Source organism: Thunnus albacares, chromosome 9, assembly GCF_914725855.1.
Source record: "Thunnus albacares chromosome 9, fThuAlb1.1, whole genome shotgun sequence".
Lineage (NCBI taxonomy): Eukaryota > Metazoa > Chordata > Actinopteri > Scombriformes > Scombridae > Thunnus > Thunnus albacares.
The window spans coordinates 34,162,504-34,181,763 of NC_058114.1; the positions used below are offsets into that span (position 1 = coordinate 34,162,504).

The 19,260-nt window shown below is 40.7% G+C and overlaps 1 protein-coding gene across 2 annotated transcripts in view; it reads right to left on the bottom strand.

Moving 5' to 3' along the window:
* arhgap39 (Rho GTPase activating protein 39) overlaps positions 1 to 19,260 on the bottom strand; it is a 103,581-nt gene that overhangs the window by 6,139 nt on the left and 78,182 nt on the right. For both annotated transcript variants that reach the window (XM_044360550.1, XM_044360551.1), the window contains 6 exons: positions 13,869 to 15,153; positions 8,385 to 8,549; positions 5,943 to 6,128; positions 4,797 to 5,010; positions 2,565 to 2,638; positions 1,130 to 1,329 (listed from right to left, as the gene is read on the bottom strand). In XM_044360550.1, coding sequence (XP_044216485.1) covers positions 1,130 to 1,329; positions 2,565 to 2,638; positions 4,797 to 5,010; positions 5,943 to 6,128; positions 8,385 to 8,549; positions 13,869 to 15,153 — 2,124 coding nt within the window. The remainder of the gene's footprint in view (positions 1 to 1,129; positions 1,330 to 2,564; positions 2,639 to 4,796; positions 5,011 to 5,942; positions 6,129 to 8,384; positions 8,550 to 13,868; positions 15,154 to 19,260) is intronic.

Sequence of the window (19,260 nt, forward strand, 5' to 3'; positions counted from 1 at the left end):
TACATTGTTTGCTGTGAATCCCTTGTCTGTGGATAGACAATGCCAGTTACTGATGACTGACTGGCCGTCAGGACAACCGGGACATTTCCCAGTGGGCCACTATACAGATTGTGCTGATGGCACAATGGGTAAAAAAAAGACAACAATAAAGAGAGAGAGAGACCTTTGAAAGGAGGAAGAGAGAAAGCAAGAGGGCCAGTGTGCTCAGGTGACTGGCTCAGCTGAGCAGACTGGGCCACTCACCATTTCTGTGGAAGCATCTTCAGTGTGCTGGTGTATTTACTGCTGCACTGTCCACTTTGAATTCTAATCTCACACTCTGCCACACTAACTTGTAGCGAGTGGATACAATGTAAACTGAACAGCAGTAAATACCAGCTATCTTACTAATTAGTTTAGTTTTAAGTGTGTTGACTCAGTTATAAAGTCATTTTTAAGACAGTAGCTGTCATAGTTGTTCACTTTAATATAAAAAGTGTTTCTGATACAGTTTTTCTTCACAAACAGTTATGAAATCACCAAAGAATCTGATCTGACTAACTGTTAATAATAATTATAACATTACAAAATTATATAAATATAATGATAGAGCATTGTAATGGTGTTTCTAGAGTTTCATAGTTAATCTCTGTGTACTGTGGTGTGGGCTGTGTGTGCTGGTGTGTCTCCAGTCCTAGTCAAATGTTATTCCCACTCCAGCCCTGCCACTTACAATGTAGACTACTATATACTATAGATAATTACAAAATGCAAATACATTAAATGGCTAACAAATGCTGAACTTATATACAGTAGTATCAAAAAGATTTGATAGAATAAAAATCTTATGGATTATAACTTGAAACTTCAGTTGTCTGCTTTTGTGATGCAGATTTTTTTTTTCATTGTGGGATTCCAGGTAACACAACACTGACCAGCCACCAGAGACTTTATTGTGTGTGTGGTATTGTTCATGTAACTGCACATTTTGCGTCCCTTAGTAATGTTGTTAAATGTTGTAAATTAAGTGTAAAATTATAAATTTTTGAAAATACATTTCACTCTTCAGCAACATGGCCACTGCTAAAGCCTGCTGGTGTGGCTAAAAACAACACACTGTCACAAGCCCCTCTGCTCCCTCCTCTCTCACCTGAAGATGCCCTCTGTCTGGTCTCCATTGAGACCCAGAACCTCTTCAGAGAGGCGAGTCTGCACCCAGGGCAGCTGGTGGTCTGGATATCGCTCCTTCTGGAGCGCCATCACCTCCTCCAGGGACGAGCCGAACATGGAGGGACTGAAGATGGCGTTCCTGGCATGGTTGATCTCCTCCAGACAGGGCTTCTGCAGACCCTGGAGACACATGTCATGTTTAGTGCAGCAGTGCAGATGAGGGGCAGCTTGAATACTTGAAGGATGTGGTTGAGAAAGCAGTAAGAAGTAGTATTCAGATGTCACTGAGACAAACATTCCTGCATCCACAGACACACAGCTCATTAAAGAGCTGTCAGAGATTAGCAGGTTAACAGCGGTCAAACACCGGGCCGTGCTGTGGAGTCCGAAAAGTGACAAATGATCTGTGTTAGTGGCCTGCTGAGAGTCTGGCACTACATGCTTCACAGGCTCCGAGCCAAGCTGCTGCCTGCCTGCCAACACACTCACACACCAAAAACACACATGTAGTCAACATACAGCATCACACACACACACAGACACTACAGAGTATATGAACAACAGTTTATTACATTTGAAATAGAACTGTATATATAGCAATGAAATATAATACTTTGGAAACAGACTATCTGCATTTTACAGTTTGAATTCCCCTCTGTAAAAATTCCAGTTGGTCAGTTCAAATGGTATCATTTCAAAATACTTGCTGTCAAGTATTTTTTAGGGTTCATAAATTCAGACAGGAAATCAGTTAAAATTCGGATAAAAAAAATCTGAATCTGAAATTGAGGCAAACTCAAGATGAAATACTCAGACTTGGAACATCTGGCCTACCAAGGATACTGTATGCTGTATTTTAGGCAAATTGGCTCATGTGACTAACAGGACATGACCTGAGAACACAGAGGTCTGATTGTTTATTCTCTGAATTTCACCAATCCAATTCAGCAACCTATTTTCTTGACTTCACTTGAATGTGATTCCCTGTCACGTTCTTTCATCACACTTAGTACAAAAGATTTACTGCTCCTCATAGAAACACTGAGTATCTCTATCAGAGGAACAGACACAGCACAGACCTGCCTGAGCTCTGACTCACTCATTCATTTGCAGCCGTGTTTGTAGTGTCTTCTTGGATACAATATCATATCCCCAACAACTAAAGACATATGTCTGGACACATGAGCACATCTTTTTTTTTTTTGGTAGATTTTACTGTGGCATTTGTTGCCTTTATTTAATCAGTAAATGTGTAGAGAGACAGGACACAGGGGAGAGACAGGGCTATAACATGCAACAACAAAGGTCTGTGGACATTGCGCCCCACCTATCTTCTTTAAAATAAAACATTTGTTTGAATGTTTGATCTTAGCAGAACTGACAACATGAAGACAGACAGAGACAGAGCTTCTTACCTTCTTGGCTCCAGTCAGAGCAGCTTTAGTCAGTTTCCTGTAGCAGTATTTGGCATAGCTGCTGATGGCCACTCCTAGAACGAGACAGAAAAGAAGACATATACAGCATGCACATTTAGCTCAGGAAATTAGAATGAGTTAAACAGAGCAGACAGAGGTGAAGCAGCCTGCAGTGTTACAGAGAGGAGGACTCACAGGGCTTTTAATCCATAAAACCAGATTACCTGATGATACAGACTGAAATCAGCCTACTTTTCTGGATAATAGGAATAGCTTTACACGTTTAGACTGTTACCATGGAAACATATCTCTTGTGACTAAACCTGAGAGTGAAGTCTGAGTAAAGTAGCCAGACCAGCAGCAGTTTATTTTTCTATGCTTGGCTTCCCCTTCAGGTTACACCACTCTGGTTTGAAGTCATGGTAACATGCAAACACTTCTGACTTACTTTATCAGAGTTTGACATTAGATGGTAATTACTACATATGTACAACATAGAGCTTCAAGTGCTTTAGTGTCACATTGATCTGCATTAACTACAGTCAGCAATGATGTTGTCATTGTGTTTGTGTTATTAATGTCAGACTTTCAAGTAATGCCTAATGTACATAATATACATATCTCCTTTCTTCCTATTCTATGTGTTATGTTTGCTCAACAGGTAAAGCTCGTGTGTCGCTTTTTAGAATTGTGGCTTAAATGCATGTGTTCCACGTCTCAGTATTATGATATGATATGTAAATTGTAGCAGTGTTTAAACCAGCCTCAGTCATGGGTTTGTGTTAAATAAATACATTGTAATATCCCTTTAAAAGTGTCACAAAAGTAGTCATTCAAGGCATATATTTATTCAATTATTTGCAAAAATCACCTCTAACATCCTCTGCAAGCTTCTGCTTTATCCTCATCATGAAAATAACAGTACTAGGGGAACAGTACTGACAAAATAATCCTAGCTCAAGGCCAACTTACTAGCTTTTTCCAGAGCTTTCAACAGTCTGCATGAGCAAACAGAAGTGGCTCAAGTGTCTTTACAATCTGCTACTACAGTGAGTGGACTTTGAGTTAAGATTTCAGAAAAAAATAGCAGTTTAATATTTTTAATATTCATCAAGGACAGACTATAAACATTTGTCCTTCATCAGCACTGAGCCACCTGTGGGAGATGACCAGAGTGATGTGTTGATCCTGTTTACCTGCAGGGGGAAGCAGAGCACCAGCACAGCTCTATTCTGTCTGGCACAGAGCAGGAACACCTTTAAAATGCACCTTTATGGGAATGTCTCTCACTGTATCTCCTGCTTATGGATAATGGTTGTGGGAAGTTGTAGTTATAAGCCAACATGTTGGCCTCCATGTTTGTCATTACAGAGCTTTCTACAACACCTGATATTCTACATGAGGTTTGGGTTTAATGCAGTTTATTGATTTTCTGCTTAGAAGAAGAGCAGTAACTGGTCTGAAGATATTTGCTGGATTTTTGATCTGTAACAGTTTCCCTCTTGTCTGACATTTCATCCTGCAGTTGGGGGGTATTGATCCTCACTGTGCTTTAGATCAATATGCCCATTATAAAAAACCTCAACCATCTTTTCCCTTATTAATATCTTCAAAATGCTACATCTGTGTGATCGTATTGATGATCTGAGGAGACACAAAGAGGGAATTTGATGCTAAAAAGACTGTAAATGTGTCAGATATCCACTTGATATGACTAACTCAGACTGATGAAGACTCATATAAGCTTCACATCAACTTTGAAATATATTTTTGCACAAAATTACTGTGTGGACACACTGTGGATTTTGTGCCCCATCACTTTGAAGGGGATCTTTTAATATCCAGTATGAACAGGAGGAATGATTACAGCGAGGAAAACCTCTTTCACTGTTCATATGGACACCTGACTGCTGGTTTAAGATACACTTGAAAAACTGTGAACCTGTCCTTTAACAGGAAAAGTTACTAGATCTGCATTGAGATCGTGTGACCATGAGAATAATGTCATTCTTCCTCCCGTCCTTGCTTCTCTGTCCTCCAGCTCTGATGCAGAAACCGATGTTCTAATGCCTTAAATGCATCTCAGAGGAGACAAGGACAGAGGAGGCTTCAGGAGGAGCTTGGAGCAAGGAACCACAGGTGTGTATGTATATGTCATTCCTGTAATACATAATGAAAACAGTGCTGCATAACTGGCAGTGATTGTGGAGTGGGTGTGTTTTGCCCCCTCACCCTTGGTGTCGTTGAGGGGGTCCATGTGTCGGTAGATGTAGCCCTCCAGGTAGGTGTGGAAGCGGGGTGTCGGGGGGAAGAAGGCCAGGCAAATAGCCATGAGCTCCCAGCCTCGCTCCAGGCTGTCGTAGCGGAAGTTCTCGGTGGTTTGACGACATAGCTGGATGTAGAGCTCATCACGCAAACCCTGGTTGCTCCAACCACGCACCACCACCTGACAGAGAGAGACAGAGAGCCAGCTCAACTGAGGAGTACAGCTGAATGAATGCTGAATGCACGGTCAGGTGTGCTCCACTGCATGGACCGGATACTGAGAATTGTTGACCTGACACCAAATACATGACAATCTATATTTTAAATATATTTGATGTATTTTTTGTATCATTCATTGCGTCACCACAAGATTCCCTTCTCCCATCCCAGATCCCCCATAATTCAAACAATGGCGCTACCCCGAAGTCGAAAATCTATTAATGCAGGTTTAAATTTGTCATGTTGGCAAACATTTGCTTACTTCAATATTCAGCAGAAACAGGGCAGCATTAGCATTCATTTGGATCCATGATTCTGTCATTCATCCTCCTTTTACAGAACAAAGGCTGCATCTTTATAAAATATCTGCATATTTATAAAATCTCTGCATCTTTATCTTGTTAGATGATCAGCAGCCAGGCACCAACTTTGTCTGTCTGCTGTCACATACTGATGTTTCATCAAAATCTTTCATCAAAAATGAGTTTAATATTTTTTCCACTTTGTCTTATATTCAAGCAGCTGCCTCTAGAAAAGGATTTTTTTGGAAGCCTGAAAATGCCCAGGTGTTTTAAAAGTCCGTAGTCCTGCAGTCACACTGTGAGCAAGGACACACAGCTCACAGCATGAAGTCCCGTGCACACAGCAGCAGTACTGCAGAGAGGAGAGTCATCTGCAGTACTGCTACAAACTTCTATACACATTCCATATCAGGATTCATCTCAGCTTGGAGTCCTACTGTAACTATGCCCGAAAATGATGTCCCAGGTTCACAGCAAGGACATGAAGGCAAAGAAATCACTATGGAGGCATATGTTAGATAGTGAGAGTACAGCCTTGTGTGCATGGGTGAATGAGTTTAAGCTGGGGAAACAGCGGTGGTTATTTACAGACCTCCAGAGCCACACAGAGGGGGTCGACCTTGGAGCGACGGTCTCCCATGTAGGTCTGGATGAGCTTAAAGATGTCAACTGCCTCCTTCTTTACAGAGCGATCTGAGGTCACGATCATAGGCTTCTTGATGGGCTCACTGCTCCACGCCAGCATGTTGGCAATGGAGACCTTTCTTCTAAACAGACCCTGAGACAACACAAAAAGAAGAGATGGAGAGATCAATTCTACTGTACAGGAGGCTGAAAAGATGTATTACAGCAATTCAAATCCATATTCTGTCAAAGACTAACAGAACTACAGAGAGCACTCCTCACCAACTATACTGCACCCTTCAACTCATGTTTTAACCCCAAATGCTGTTGTACGTGAAAATTTGCTTTGTAAGTGTGACAAGACACTGCTGAAAGAAACAATGGAAAGCAAAAACTTTGCCCTGATGAAGATTAAAATCACAGATCATAGACGACAATGGCAGATCAGTATAGGACTTTATACAGAAGAAGACAGATCCACAGTGGGAAAAACATTTGGGGGGGAATATTTTATTTTCAAGCTTTCAAATATTTCAAATAGAGGTGTGCCCAAATACAAATACATTATTCGGCAAAGCACAAATAGTGGATTTTATACGAATATTTGTTTCATACAAATATTTAAAAAATGATTTGTTGGAGGTGTTCCCCAGAGATAAAGCTGAGCTACTGACACACACAAAGTGCTCCCAAGGGACTCTCCAAACCTGTTGTTCCCCTTCTCCTTTCCACAAAATTAGGGTATAAAAAATAGGCAATAGATGAAAAGTGCAAAGCAATAATTGCCTTTGAAGTTCCTCCCTACACATTACAAGGTGTGCTGTCTCTGTGTTATGGGTGTATAAATAGGTAGAGGTCTGTCTGCAATGAAGTGATGAGTAACGTTTTAGCTCAGTAGTCAGCACAGTTGTCTATGATCTGGGAGACTCCAGTTCAAGAACCTGATGTGGGGACCTCCTTTGTAAGGTAGTTTATTCATGAACACTTATTGTAACACTTTAATTTTCTAAAATTAAAAGTGTCATGAAAACAAAACAGGATTTTTAAGCCTCTTTCCACTTTTATTCGAATACAAATACAAATAATTTTGCTGCCTCAACAAATACAGACACAAATACAAATACTGGGCTCTCTGCACATCCCTAATTTCAAACACACCAAACAATGAAACAGCAAAATCACCATTCAGAGCTGTAATACTAATAAGGAGATTCAATTTATAATTCTTCTATAGTTATACTAATATTAAATGTATTACAGAAACGGGTATGCATTTATGCATGTTCTGGAAGTGGCTAAAGGTATAGAAATGTTTGAGAGTAGTGAAAGATGAAGAGTTCACTTATTATTTAGAATTATTTAGATTATTTAGAATTCATCAACTCTCAAAATGTTTTAGCAGTAGATGTAGAAAGACTAACCTTTGGAGAAATAAGCCGGCACTTACCATGACAATATGAAGGGATTCATTAAGGTATAGCAGCCCTGAACACACTGTCCATCTAGACTGCTTTGTTCTGACATTCCCCAAACAAACTGACCTGACTGTAGTTTTTTTTTTTGTCCTGTCAGAGGGTTTATGTGTGTGTTGCCATTGCTGCTGCTGCTGCTGCTGCTGCTGGTGTGTGTGTGTGTGTGTGTGTGTGTGTGTGTGTGTGTGTGTGTGTGTGTGTGTGTGTGTGTGTGTGTGTGTGAGCTCTGTTAAGTCGGTTAAGATGAAAAATGTGGTTGTGTCTGTATTTCTGGCCGGATGGGTGTAACTGTTATTAAAACAACAATTAAAGTTACAGTTAAAAATTACAGATAAATTCAAACTCACAAGGTCTAACTTACTTTGTTTCCTTCAACAACATGTCTCAGCCTTCTTCAGTGTCATGGAGATGATGGTATTTCATATATGGTGATGATGATATATGATATGTACCATCTCTATGACAACTGAGGACTTTGTGTTGAGAACTATTTTGTGAAGCTGCTGTTTCCAAGATGGAGAATGAGCCTTCAAGCTTATGTCATGCCTGTTTTTTGAGAATCTAAACCTGATTAGTGATCAGCTGATCACTGAAACAATATATTTCACACTAGCAGTGTAACACTATGTAAGACAAGTCATTAAGAGTAACACTGTTTAACTGACTGTTCTTATGTCTGACTATCTCTGAACTATGTGGGAATTAATTAAGACGTAGCATGTGACATACAGTTAGCTGAAGTGTTCAATATCAACAAAGAAAGAAAAAGTTGAAATGACATGACCATGGCTTTTACAGTTATGCATTAGTATTTAAGAACATTTTAGAGAGATTATTAGATATGAAAGTTAAGATAAGAGACAGACAGACAGCTGGGATCACTAATGAAAAAGCTATCAGATATATCATGGTGTGCATGATGTCATGGAAATCAGTACCTGTGTGTGTTTGTTGAAGTGCTTCGACGCCCAGTTCTCTATGTCGGTCTCTGAGGAGGGCTTTCTCAAGGTGAATTCTGGGAAAACGCCACAGCTGGCGCTTGGCATCATATTCCTGGCATTTCGACTGGTCTCAAACTGGGCGCAGGCTCCGAGGTCCTCCGACTGACAGACAGAGGAAGACAGACAATGATGAGGAGAGGAAACAGAAAATGTCTTTCATCTCTCTTTCATCTCTGCTGCTGCACAACAGTTGAAAGTTTCTCTGCTACTCAGATGGAGCTGACCGGGATTAATACTGACGTGTTAATACGTCAATATCCACAAGGTTATTTCAGTGCAACAAAGAGACCATTTATTCCTCAATCTATGAAATAACAGCTGTGGATCAACAAAAACACAATGCAGGGAAAGTTATTCAAGACATTAACATCATGGTTATGAGAACCTTTTATGGTTTAGAATAGGATCGGTCAGGCTGCCATCACTTGGCATGTGAGTGGTACTATTTACAGGGTTTCTGCATGGTTCAACTTTTTAATACCACATAGAATGCAATTTAATACCTGTCTCACAGGAATAACAACCAAAGATTGACAGAAACCAGTAGGGACAATAAAGCCTACAGTTATTTATTGAGTGAATGCATTTATTGACATTTATATCACATTTCTGTCCCTTCTTCCCTGCTGCAAGATAGGTAATTAACAAATTGAAGATGAATTTAAACATTTCAGACATTTTCAGTGTGATGGTGTTTACAGGTCTGATGATGCTGACTGAAAATCCACAAAAAAGAGAAGCAGAATAACAACAACAATAACAATAACAATAACAATAATAATAATAGATATATGACCAGCAATGACAAATAGCAGCAATAGCCAGAGAAGGACATCCCCACAGTGAAGGCAAGACACCTGTGGTCCAGAAACAGTCCAGACATTGAGAGTGCATCACTTATCATGATGCCATGTGACTGGGAGGTAAGCAGCCTCAGGGTGTAGGGTTTACTCTAACCCAGGGTTGTGCTTTACTGTATCAAACAGTAAAAGGACAGAGAGCTTCAGATTTCAGAACAAACAACAGCAGATAGTGGAACCTTACTTCCAATCTCCCTCTTCAGTAAAGCAACAGAGCCCAAAAAATAAGAAATAATGATCATTTTTGGAGACACAACGAGGTTTGCTTTTATCTCCACTAGTGGCAAGGCTTCAAAACTAGAAATATGGACAGAACAGTAAGCTGTTCATTCTGCGCAGTACTTTTGTATTGTGGAATTTTCATGTTCATGCTGCTAGCATGGCTCTCAACAACTATGTCACAGATTGCCATGGAATTTTGTACAGACATTGATGGTCCCCGGGAGGATGAAGCCTGCTGACTTTGGTGATCTCCTATAGTGCCACCATAATGATCACATTAGTGTTTCTTGTGAATGTCTCAAACACTATTGGATAGAAATGTGGCACTGACATTCATATCCTGCTCAGACTGACTTCAAGAATTTTAGTGATCTCTAAACTTTTCATCTAGCAGCATCATCAGGTGGAAGTTTGAATGTGTCCAGTACTTTGGTTTATGACTAAATACCTGCAAAACTAATAACATTCCAATCAGCTTCAGCTGTACTTTGTGTACCTTGCTTTTTTTTAGCAAATGATAGCATGCTAACACGTTAAAATAAAATGGCCTGCTTTGCATCTGCATGTTAGCATTCTCATGTCCACGTTATACTGCCAGTTCAAAGCACCACTGTGTTTAAGTACAGCCTCACAGAGCATGGCTATAGACTCTTAGTCTTGTCAAACTTGGATGGTGGGGTGGGGGGGCAAGTTGTTCGCCCTGTGCTATGCTAACAAAGGCCTGACTTCAGCTCTGTGTTTAACACACAGACATGAGACTGATCTCATCTTACTTTGGGCAAGAAAGCAAATGAGTCTACCTGTATTAATCAAAATGTTGTACTATTCCTTTAACAAATACAATGTTGCTCTCTTGATATGTTTCTGCTGCACTCACATCTGTCTGTTGTCATTGAGATTTCTTTAGAATAAAGACTTGCTTGTGGTTTATGACATGTAGCTGATATACTGCTGTCTGTAATGTTACAAGGTATCTATTTTGCTATCCTCAGTCCTTCTCTGTGGCTGAATAAATTCTCTTCTATGTCCCTGTTCATTTCATTCTCTGTTCTCACTCTCCACTGCTTTTCTTCTTTTCTACCAAAGGTGCATTCTGCTTAGCAGCTCTCTGCTTCAAACTGAAGTGTTGCTGAATTTTAAGAGAAAGAGAAAGACGGAGTGGAAGCAGAGAGAGACAGCAAGGGAGACAGCCTATTTTCCTCTTGGCTAAATGCTGCCCAGCCCTCTTATCCCCCCAGGGCCTCCGAGGGCTCAGATAAAGGCACATCACACTAACCAGCGCTTCTATGTTCATTTCATATCTGGCATATGACACTTAAACAAGTTGACCATTCCTCTGTTTGTGAATAAATACAGGTTTGTTTTGTTTTAGGTTAAGTCACAGTGCTCTCAGACCAGGACTGAGCAGCATATCACACATTTCAAGTGTTTCTTTGGTGAACTATCTGAACTATGACTTATGCTATTACTATGTACAGAGCTTGAACAGGAATAAAAAGATGCCAGTACTCCTATCCAGCATCATGTCATGCTCATTTCCCAGATCAGCAACTTTGACCTTTAGTGTATATTTTATACCTTTTTCTTTTTTTCTCTTTGGCTTTACAATTAATTTTTTTAAAGTTTATTTATGTATAGATTTAAATGTCCATACATGTCCAATGTCCAATCGTACAGACAGTGCATAATGCAATAGCACGATAACTTCATTAATTATTTTAATCCTCCAAAGTACCAGGATCTAATGATCCTTTATCTCCAGTGCTGCTTTACCTGCCAGACTGCTAAGATATTACACACAGATTGTGAGTTTATAGCTTCTCTCTTGGAATAATACAGCATCTTCAGGAATCCCATGGCCCATTAGAGCTTTCAGGAGAACAAGCAAGGTATACTTTTGAACTCAATGAATACACTGAATGTGCTAAGGACAACTAGTTTGTCATTTCTACATCTATCTGTTTCCCTTTGCACCACTATAAATGAAAGAAAAAATGATAGCAAAATCTTAGTAAGATCCTTTTAAAAACATTTGCTTATTGTTTATGGCTATTTAGAGTTACAGATGGTAGTTATTTATAGATATTAATTCATAGAATCCGTCAAATTGTGTATTTGGCATTTCTTAAACTGAACAAACTAACTGTTAATTAATAATATGCAATTTATTAGTTCCTAGGAGCAAGGCTTTAAATTTGAGTGTAATACCTTTTCACTAGTTTTTAGAATGGGCACACCTTCTTTGAGTGAGTTCTGCAGTCTGGTCTCCTCCAAGCTGCGCCTTGCACTGAACCCTGTGTTCAGCTCTCAATACTTGTAGCTTCTAACTAAATCTGGTTTGGAATTTAGTTTCAGTACTTCGCTGTTCGTACTTTCAGATATCAACCTATATCAGCCTAATTTTACTGTGAACTGATGCAAACTGAACATTTCCCACTGCTTCACATTAAAGGTTTTCCAAAAGCTAACCAGCAGGAGGCTTTCAGTATGAAACTTTTAAAGGAAATGCACCAAGATATCAACAGTATTAGCACAGATTTGTTAGCAATGCTACTTTTCAACAAACAACGACATGTGGGCAGTTGACAAAACATTCAGACCTCAACATCCATTTAGAAGCCATTCTGGGGCTTTCGGTTCAGCTTTCAGCTTTTCGATTTGCTATGGGAATGTAGATGTTCCAGTGTCCATTTTTACTGGGATAAAGAAAGAAATGGAGGTTTGACCATCTTGCCTGTGGTAACTGAGCAACCTCCATCTGCTGATGAAGATCATGTAAGCTACTTAATGAGATTACATTGAGGTGAGATGTTTTGTTAGCTCCTGTTTCCAAAGTCAAGAATGAACTTTCAGGAAAATGGGACAAAAAGTGTGAATTGCTTCTCTCTGGCATAAAGATCATTTTACATAAAAATAAGTTATTACCAGTAATGGATGTATTATCTCATGGTGTGTTCACACTGCCCACACACAGAACTACATTATCCAGAGAAAAATGTCTGATGTGACCTGGATAATGATGTATTATAACACAGTTAATGCAAGGGCATCTTTTGTTTTGCTATTCTAGGTGTGTGTATTTTCAGAGGTTGGTGCTACTGTAGGTGCAGTGACAGTGTCTCTTGGTGGACCAGACAGCAGTGTGACCATTACGTAAGCCAATCTAAGGCACGGCAGCGTTACATGGAACATCCATGGCTGTGACACAGGATGATATCAGGCCTGACTGGGCCATTCACTCTTATTGTGTGTGTGTGTGTGTATGACTTTGGCTCTGTAACTGCCTAGTTGATCAGCCTCCTATGATAGAATAACCAAGGAGCCACAGAAACATTTGACCACTCAAACTTGTGCAATGACACATCTGTTTCTTGGTGGGAAATGAGTAAAAGTTGTTCTGAACTATTTTAATCAAATAATCTTAATACCATGATATTTAACATACAATCAGTTGTCATTTTATTAGGTATACTTAGGAAAAACTGATGCAGTCCAATACAACAGCCTTGTAATAAATCCCACCTTCATCAAGGGACTAATGTTGACTTTATCTTGAACCTGTTTTATAGAAGTGTTGAATCATCTTAACGGTTGTTTTTGAGACTGTAGTTGCCATGCTGTTAAATTATATTATTGCATTGGTTATACACTGAGGTGTTTTTCCATTCATTGATGTAAATGAGGTGGACATAAGATTAGAAACATCTGTAATTATAAAGGAATACAATTTGACAACAGCAGAAACTACACCCTCCACTGACCATGAAGTTTAATGAACAGCTTTAGATAACAAGTTAAACAAAAGCTGATCATGATACCTGCCCTAATGGTTTGATGTTACTGCAGGGCTGTTTTATTAGACTGCATTCGTTTAGCTGGGTGTACCTCATAAACCAGCAAATGAGTGTTTAATATCCCTAAAATCCCTTTAATAGTTTGTAAATGCTAATACATCATAATATGGTATAATGTGATGTATGTCACATGTTTGCTAAGAAGAGCGTACTTTCAATAAAGAGACACCTGAGACAACTTCATAATCAACTGATGGCTGTTAATAGGTGCAGTATGTTGATGTGTGTTTAAAATTATTGCCCTGTTGTAGTTATTATTGTTTTAGAGTAACTTAACAGCAGGCTGAAAACAGTGTTTTACTGCCCTCTCTGGTTGAGAGGTTCACTGTTGGGTGTGGTGTGTGTGTGTGTTTTGTTGCACCTGTAACCCCAGCCAACGTATAGTTGAGAACCCTTGTACATCACTGCAGCAAGGTAAGAAGTTAAACAACTTGAGGTCAGCAAAAATAACATTTTCAGAGTGTGTTATGTGGATGCAGCTGTACCTGTGAGGGGTGAAGGTAAGGCTCTGGGGAGGCCAGGTTGGTCTGGACTGAGAGGCTTTTCTCCAGCAGGGCCTGAGGGAAGCCCAGCCGATCGAAGGTGCTGCGTTTCCAGTGGTGCCCATCGCTCTGCGCCAGCGCCTCGTCCTCACTGAATGCCCTCACCACTGGTCCCGGTAATGGCAGAGGCACTGCCCCGTCACTCTCGTAGCCATCCTTGGAGCCGCTGCCCTGCGCCACCCCCCCTCCCTGCCCTGAGTCCCAGCTGCTCCTCTGTTTCATCACCTGCTGGGCCTCCCATGCCAGCCTGGCCTGGGCCAGCATTGCCTCTGATGCTGTACCTGCCAGCTCCCCCTCTGGCCCCCCGCAGCGAGCCAGCTCCTGGGGGAGGGACGGCTTGCGACTCTTGCGTTTGCGGTTTCCGCCAGGAGAGAAAGCCCCAGTGGAGGAGGAGGAGAGGGAGTGGGTTTGGCTGGACGTCCAGGATATGGAGTCCTCATAAAGCAACCTCTGGCCTCCCTCTCCACCTTCTCCACTGTAGTCCAGCAGTAGGCGGGGGTCCCTGATCAGGGACTGGCTGTGCTGCAGAGTATAGGAGCCTCCATATGAGCCCCCGTAGCCCCCTGTAGTGCCGTAACGCAGCAGACGGTCGGCTGTCTTAAAGCGAGGGCTGGAAGACGACTGCTCCACGTACACCAGCTGCTTGACATACTCTTTTCCCACAGGACTGTATTCCAGACTCTGGGTCTTTTCTGGACACTTCTGCCGGGTCAGAACCAGCTGGCCATAGGGGGACTGGGCCTGCTTGGGGGAGTGATAGAGGGGGGCTGAAGACTTACGAGCAGGTGACTTGCCAGTTCCATAGAAGGAGGAGGAGTCAGTGAGGTGCATGTCAGTGGGGGGCTCCTCATAGATGGGTGGGGGCTGGTACTCCGACGGCGGCTCCTCGTATAGTGGGGGCTCATAGGCATAGCGAGGCGAGGGAGGCTGGGAGTCAGCTGAGGAGCGGCGTTGGGTGCCGGTGCTGCCCAGCTCTGCCCGCTTCAGGAAGGGAGACTGACGGCGGTCGGTGTAGAGAACAGGGGAGCCATCAGGTTCAGAGGGTGGGTTGCCTCCAGAGGAACGGCGGGTTCGTGAGGTGGTGCCTCCTCCAGAGGGAGCTCCAGGAGTAAGGGGGTCACAGGGGGAGTAACCATTTCCCTGGTGGGCCAAGAAGCTGGGCTCTCTGTCTGTCACTTTGATCAGCATTCTCTCTTTTGTACCAGTGTTCCACCTGAAGGGAGAAGTCCTGAGAGATAAGGAGAGGGGAGGAGAGGAGAGGAGAGGAGAAAAGAGAAGAGAAGAGGAGGGAGGGGAGGGGGGCAGGAGAGGACAGGGGAGACGAGAGGGAGGGGAAGGGGGAGAAGAGAGGAGACGAGAGGGTGAGATTTAATTAAGGATCGGGGGCGGAGTGATGAAGAGCTGTCTATCACATTATATATTTTAATATATATTTGAAAAAAATATTTTTTTAAAGCCGTGTGTGCTCTCCATACAGGACTGCCTTCATGATGCAGTTCCCACTTAATTTCCTTGGTGACAACTGTAATAATCATCTACATGGCCTCAACTTTTTGTCAGAATGCCACGCTGTGTTCTATTCTGGTTATGTTCCATGAATAGTAAGTCTTTTAAATGCAAGGATTTTGTATTTTAGGAGACCTGCAATCATCACAGAACGGGACCAAGTTGGCAACAATGAATTATTCTCAGGAAGTGAAAGACACCTGGAGCTTTCTCTTCAAGACTGGATGGCAGAGTTAGGAAAAGTAGCAGAATATGAAAGAACATCATATGGGATGTGTTACAAGACATAAATATTTCCTGCAGTGTTTCTTTTCTACATGCATATGCTAAAAGATGAGGTGGAATCACATTTCCATGTGGGAGTCATGCTGTTGTTCTTTCTCTCAGAATTGTATTGTTTTTTTCTTTTTCTCTTTATTTCAAAGAAAGCCACACAGCCCTGTTTGTGTGGAGAGAATTGTATGTATTTTTTTCCTGATTTAGTCCTGATGATAAAAAAAGTAATGGTCTGCAAGGGTGTGGATGGCATATGATCCAATTATTCTTTCCAGTTTAAGTTTGAAGGCTTATAAGATGCCAAAACAATACTTCTCTATAGTAGGGCTGTAGTCTCCTGGTCAACAGGTCGATTAGTTAGTCGATATGCTCTCATCCGACTAAATTCTCATTGGTCGAATAATCGCTGTGTTATTTTCATAAGGAGAGAAGTGCTACATCAATAGCTTTTTCCAGATTTAATTAGGATCCAGGATAAATTATTTCCTGCGGTGGGAGGGACAGACTAACAAATTACCTGTGAAAACAACGGGGGTGTATTCAAAACACCCCCGTTGTTTTGGAACTTTGAACTCGCCCAACCTGATGGAGACTGCTAGGCCTAAGACCGTATTCAGACCAAATCAGGCGGTGCAGCGTACAGCCGCAGGATTGAGAGGAGGTGTGGGGGGGTTGTGGGTGTGTTTATTTGTGCTTTAGAACGTAACCACTGTGAAACAATCAGAAAATAACGATTTATTAATCTGATTCACCAGCTTTCTCGCTACCAGCGTTCCCTCTCTTCATTCACTCTCTAGCTCGCTCGACAACAGCTGCACTCTCTCTCTCTCACTGGTGTTCTCAGCTCTCTTTCTCTTTTTCTCTCGTCTTTGGTGGCCAATCACAGCTGGAGATCAGACTGATCAGAGTTGTAAACTCTGCCATGGTGGAGGACAAAGACGTTACTAGCATGAGGGGAGGACATTTCTCTTCGTTTGATAATGTTAAAAGTAAAGTAGACTCTAGACACTTTAAAAAAGACGGAGAAAAAGAGAGAGAGTGCACCAGCGAGAGAGAGAACAGCTGTTGAGCGAGCTACAGAGAGGAATGAATGAAGAGAAGGAGCCCTGGTAGCGAGAAAGCCGGTGAATCAGATCAATAAAACCTTATTAATTAATTAAGCGTAATTAGTAATTCATTAATTACTGAGCGTTTACTGAATGTACTGAACGTTTACTGAATCAATGTTTCACCTAGAATTATAACGAGAACCCTCGCCAGGCCAAAAATATATATTTTAATGCAAAAAATAACGCCTAATATTGATTCATTCGAAAATCAATAGCGTTTGGGAGTCTCTGTGCAGCGCTGTTCTGAAATGTGAGTCAACCTCTGCGTCATCACCTAGGAACCCCCCCCCCCGCGACTAATCGATTAGTTGGAGATTACGTACAATTTCAGTGGACCAAGATTTTCTTCGGTTGACTACAGCCCTACTCTATATATATATATATATTAGTATATACCGTCTTAGTAGACGGGATTTTACGACACTGGACACAGTCATTTTATAATACTGTATAATATTCCACCGTTGTAGAATTAGGACTTAGTATACTTTAAATGAAGCGGTTGCCTGAATGGTGAATGATTGGACAGGTAGGCAGGGTTTGAACTTCTCTCATTTTTATTCTTTACACAAATACTTTCATCATTTTTAGTGTGCAACACCATGAATGTCTTCAAGCAGAGACTAAGAATGTACATCATTATCTCTATTAACCATGCAGGTTATCACGTTCAGACTACAAAGACACTCAAAAGACCCAGTTTCTCTAATGACAAATCATGTCAGTGTACTTAAAAGTACAACACAGCCATAATGGTGATGACATTGAATGTGAAGTGACTCGTCATTTTCAAATTGGCAGACAATATGCAATCTCAACTTGAAATAAATTACTTTTGGATCTGAATTATGGAAGTGGCCCTTTGTATAGTCATTTTCATTTCCCCTTTGGTGGTAATTGTGCATTTTAAAACCTAAAAATGAAAACTGAATTTTAGCATGTTAATTTTACTTTTGTCATACATTATGCACACACAAATGGAAAGCAACTTGTAAATTGGATTGATTAAAGAACTTCATCTTAATATAGGCAGCCATAGATTTCCATAATATAAAAATGTCAAATATGAATATGCGCTCAGGTTTACTGTCTATGGCAGTTAGGGCAAAGTTTAGGTTGCAGATTTCATTTTCATGACAGTAACTCATGATGAGAGAGAAGGAATTCACATTTCATATTTAAATCATGTTATTTTCATGAAATTCAGCATCATTTTAAAGGCATACTATGCAGGATTTGTCAGTTGGTGTTTGAAAACAAAGCATTCAAAGTTGACCCCTCCTCCCCAGGTGAGAGAGAGAGACAAAAAAGAAAACATAAACAAAATGTGTATATACAGGTATATATGTATATGTACATATGTATATATGCATATATGTATGTATTTATATGTGTATGTATATATCTTTTAATTTTCCAAATCAAAACTATTATTATTATTATTATTATTATTATTATTATTATTATTATTATTATGATTGCTGATATCCATCAGTTAAGTTCAGCTTTCTGTTTTTGCCACCTTTTCACTCCTTTTTTTTCTTTTCCTCCTTCAAGCACACAATTAATAAACAATTAATGTTATTTGCATTACAAAATACTGTTAAAATGGTTGTTGTTAACATAATGTTTTACTGTTTGTATGTTAAAATCTGTACTTCTCCCTGTTTGTACTGCTTTGTACAATGTGCTTTGGCAATACTGTACTTCAATATGGTCATGCCAATAAAGCCTCATTGAATTGAACTGAATTAAATTGAGAAAGAGAGAGAGAAGCAATGGTCAAGCGAGCTAGAGAGTGAATGAAGAAAGCGAGCGACTATAGTGAGAACAAGGCCTTGAATAAAATGTGATTTTCTGATTGTTTCACGGCCGTTATGTTCTAAAGCACGAATAAACACGGCCACACCTCTGCACAACCCTGCAGGAAGATGCTGGACTTTATGTAGATGCAGAGCTTCATCCTGTCGGCTGTGTGTAGCTCAGCCCCGTCCTCAGTCAAGACACACAGACCTGCAGCTCTTTATACATCCATGACTAGGGATTGATAAGATTTTATTGATACCAATGCCATTATTGATTCTGCTTATTGGTCCAATTCTCTATCAGTTCTCTTATTGATTCCTGATCAATTTTTTTGTGGAAAAAAAAGTAGGCCTACACAGGTTTGCAATGTCAATGCAACTGTTTTACTGTTTGAATATATGAAACATAACTGGAAGATAAGATAAATATCCCAAAGCCAAAAGTTAGTTGTATTAATTAATGAATGAATTAATCTGAAAGCATCTTACAGTCTCCTGCCTGTATGAGAATAACAAAATGAGGGGGAGGCTACTGGAACGTCACGTCTCCAGCAGTGAAGAGCAGCCTCTGATGCACCGTTAGCTCCGGGGAAAGACATTGCTGTCCAACATAGTGAGTGGGTGCAGGGTTTCTGAGGT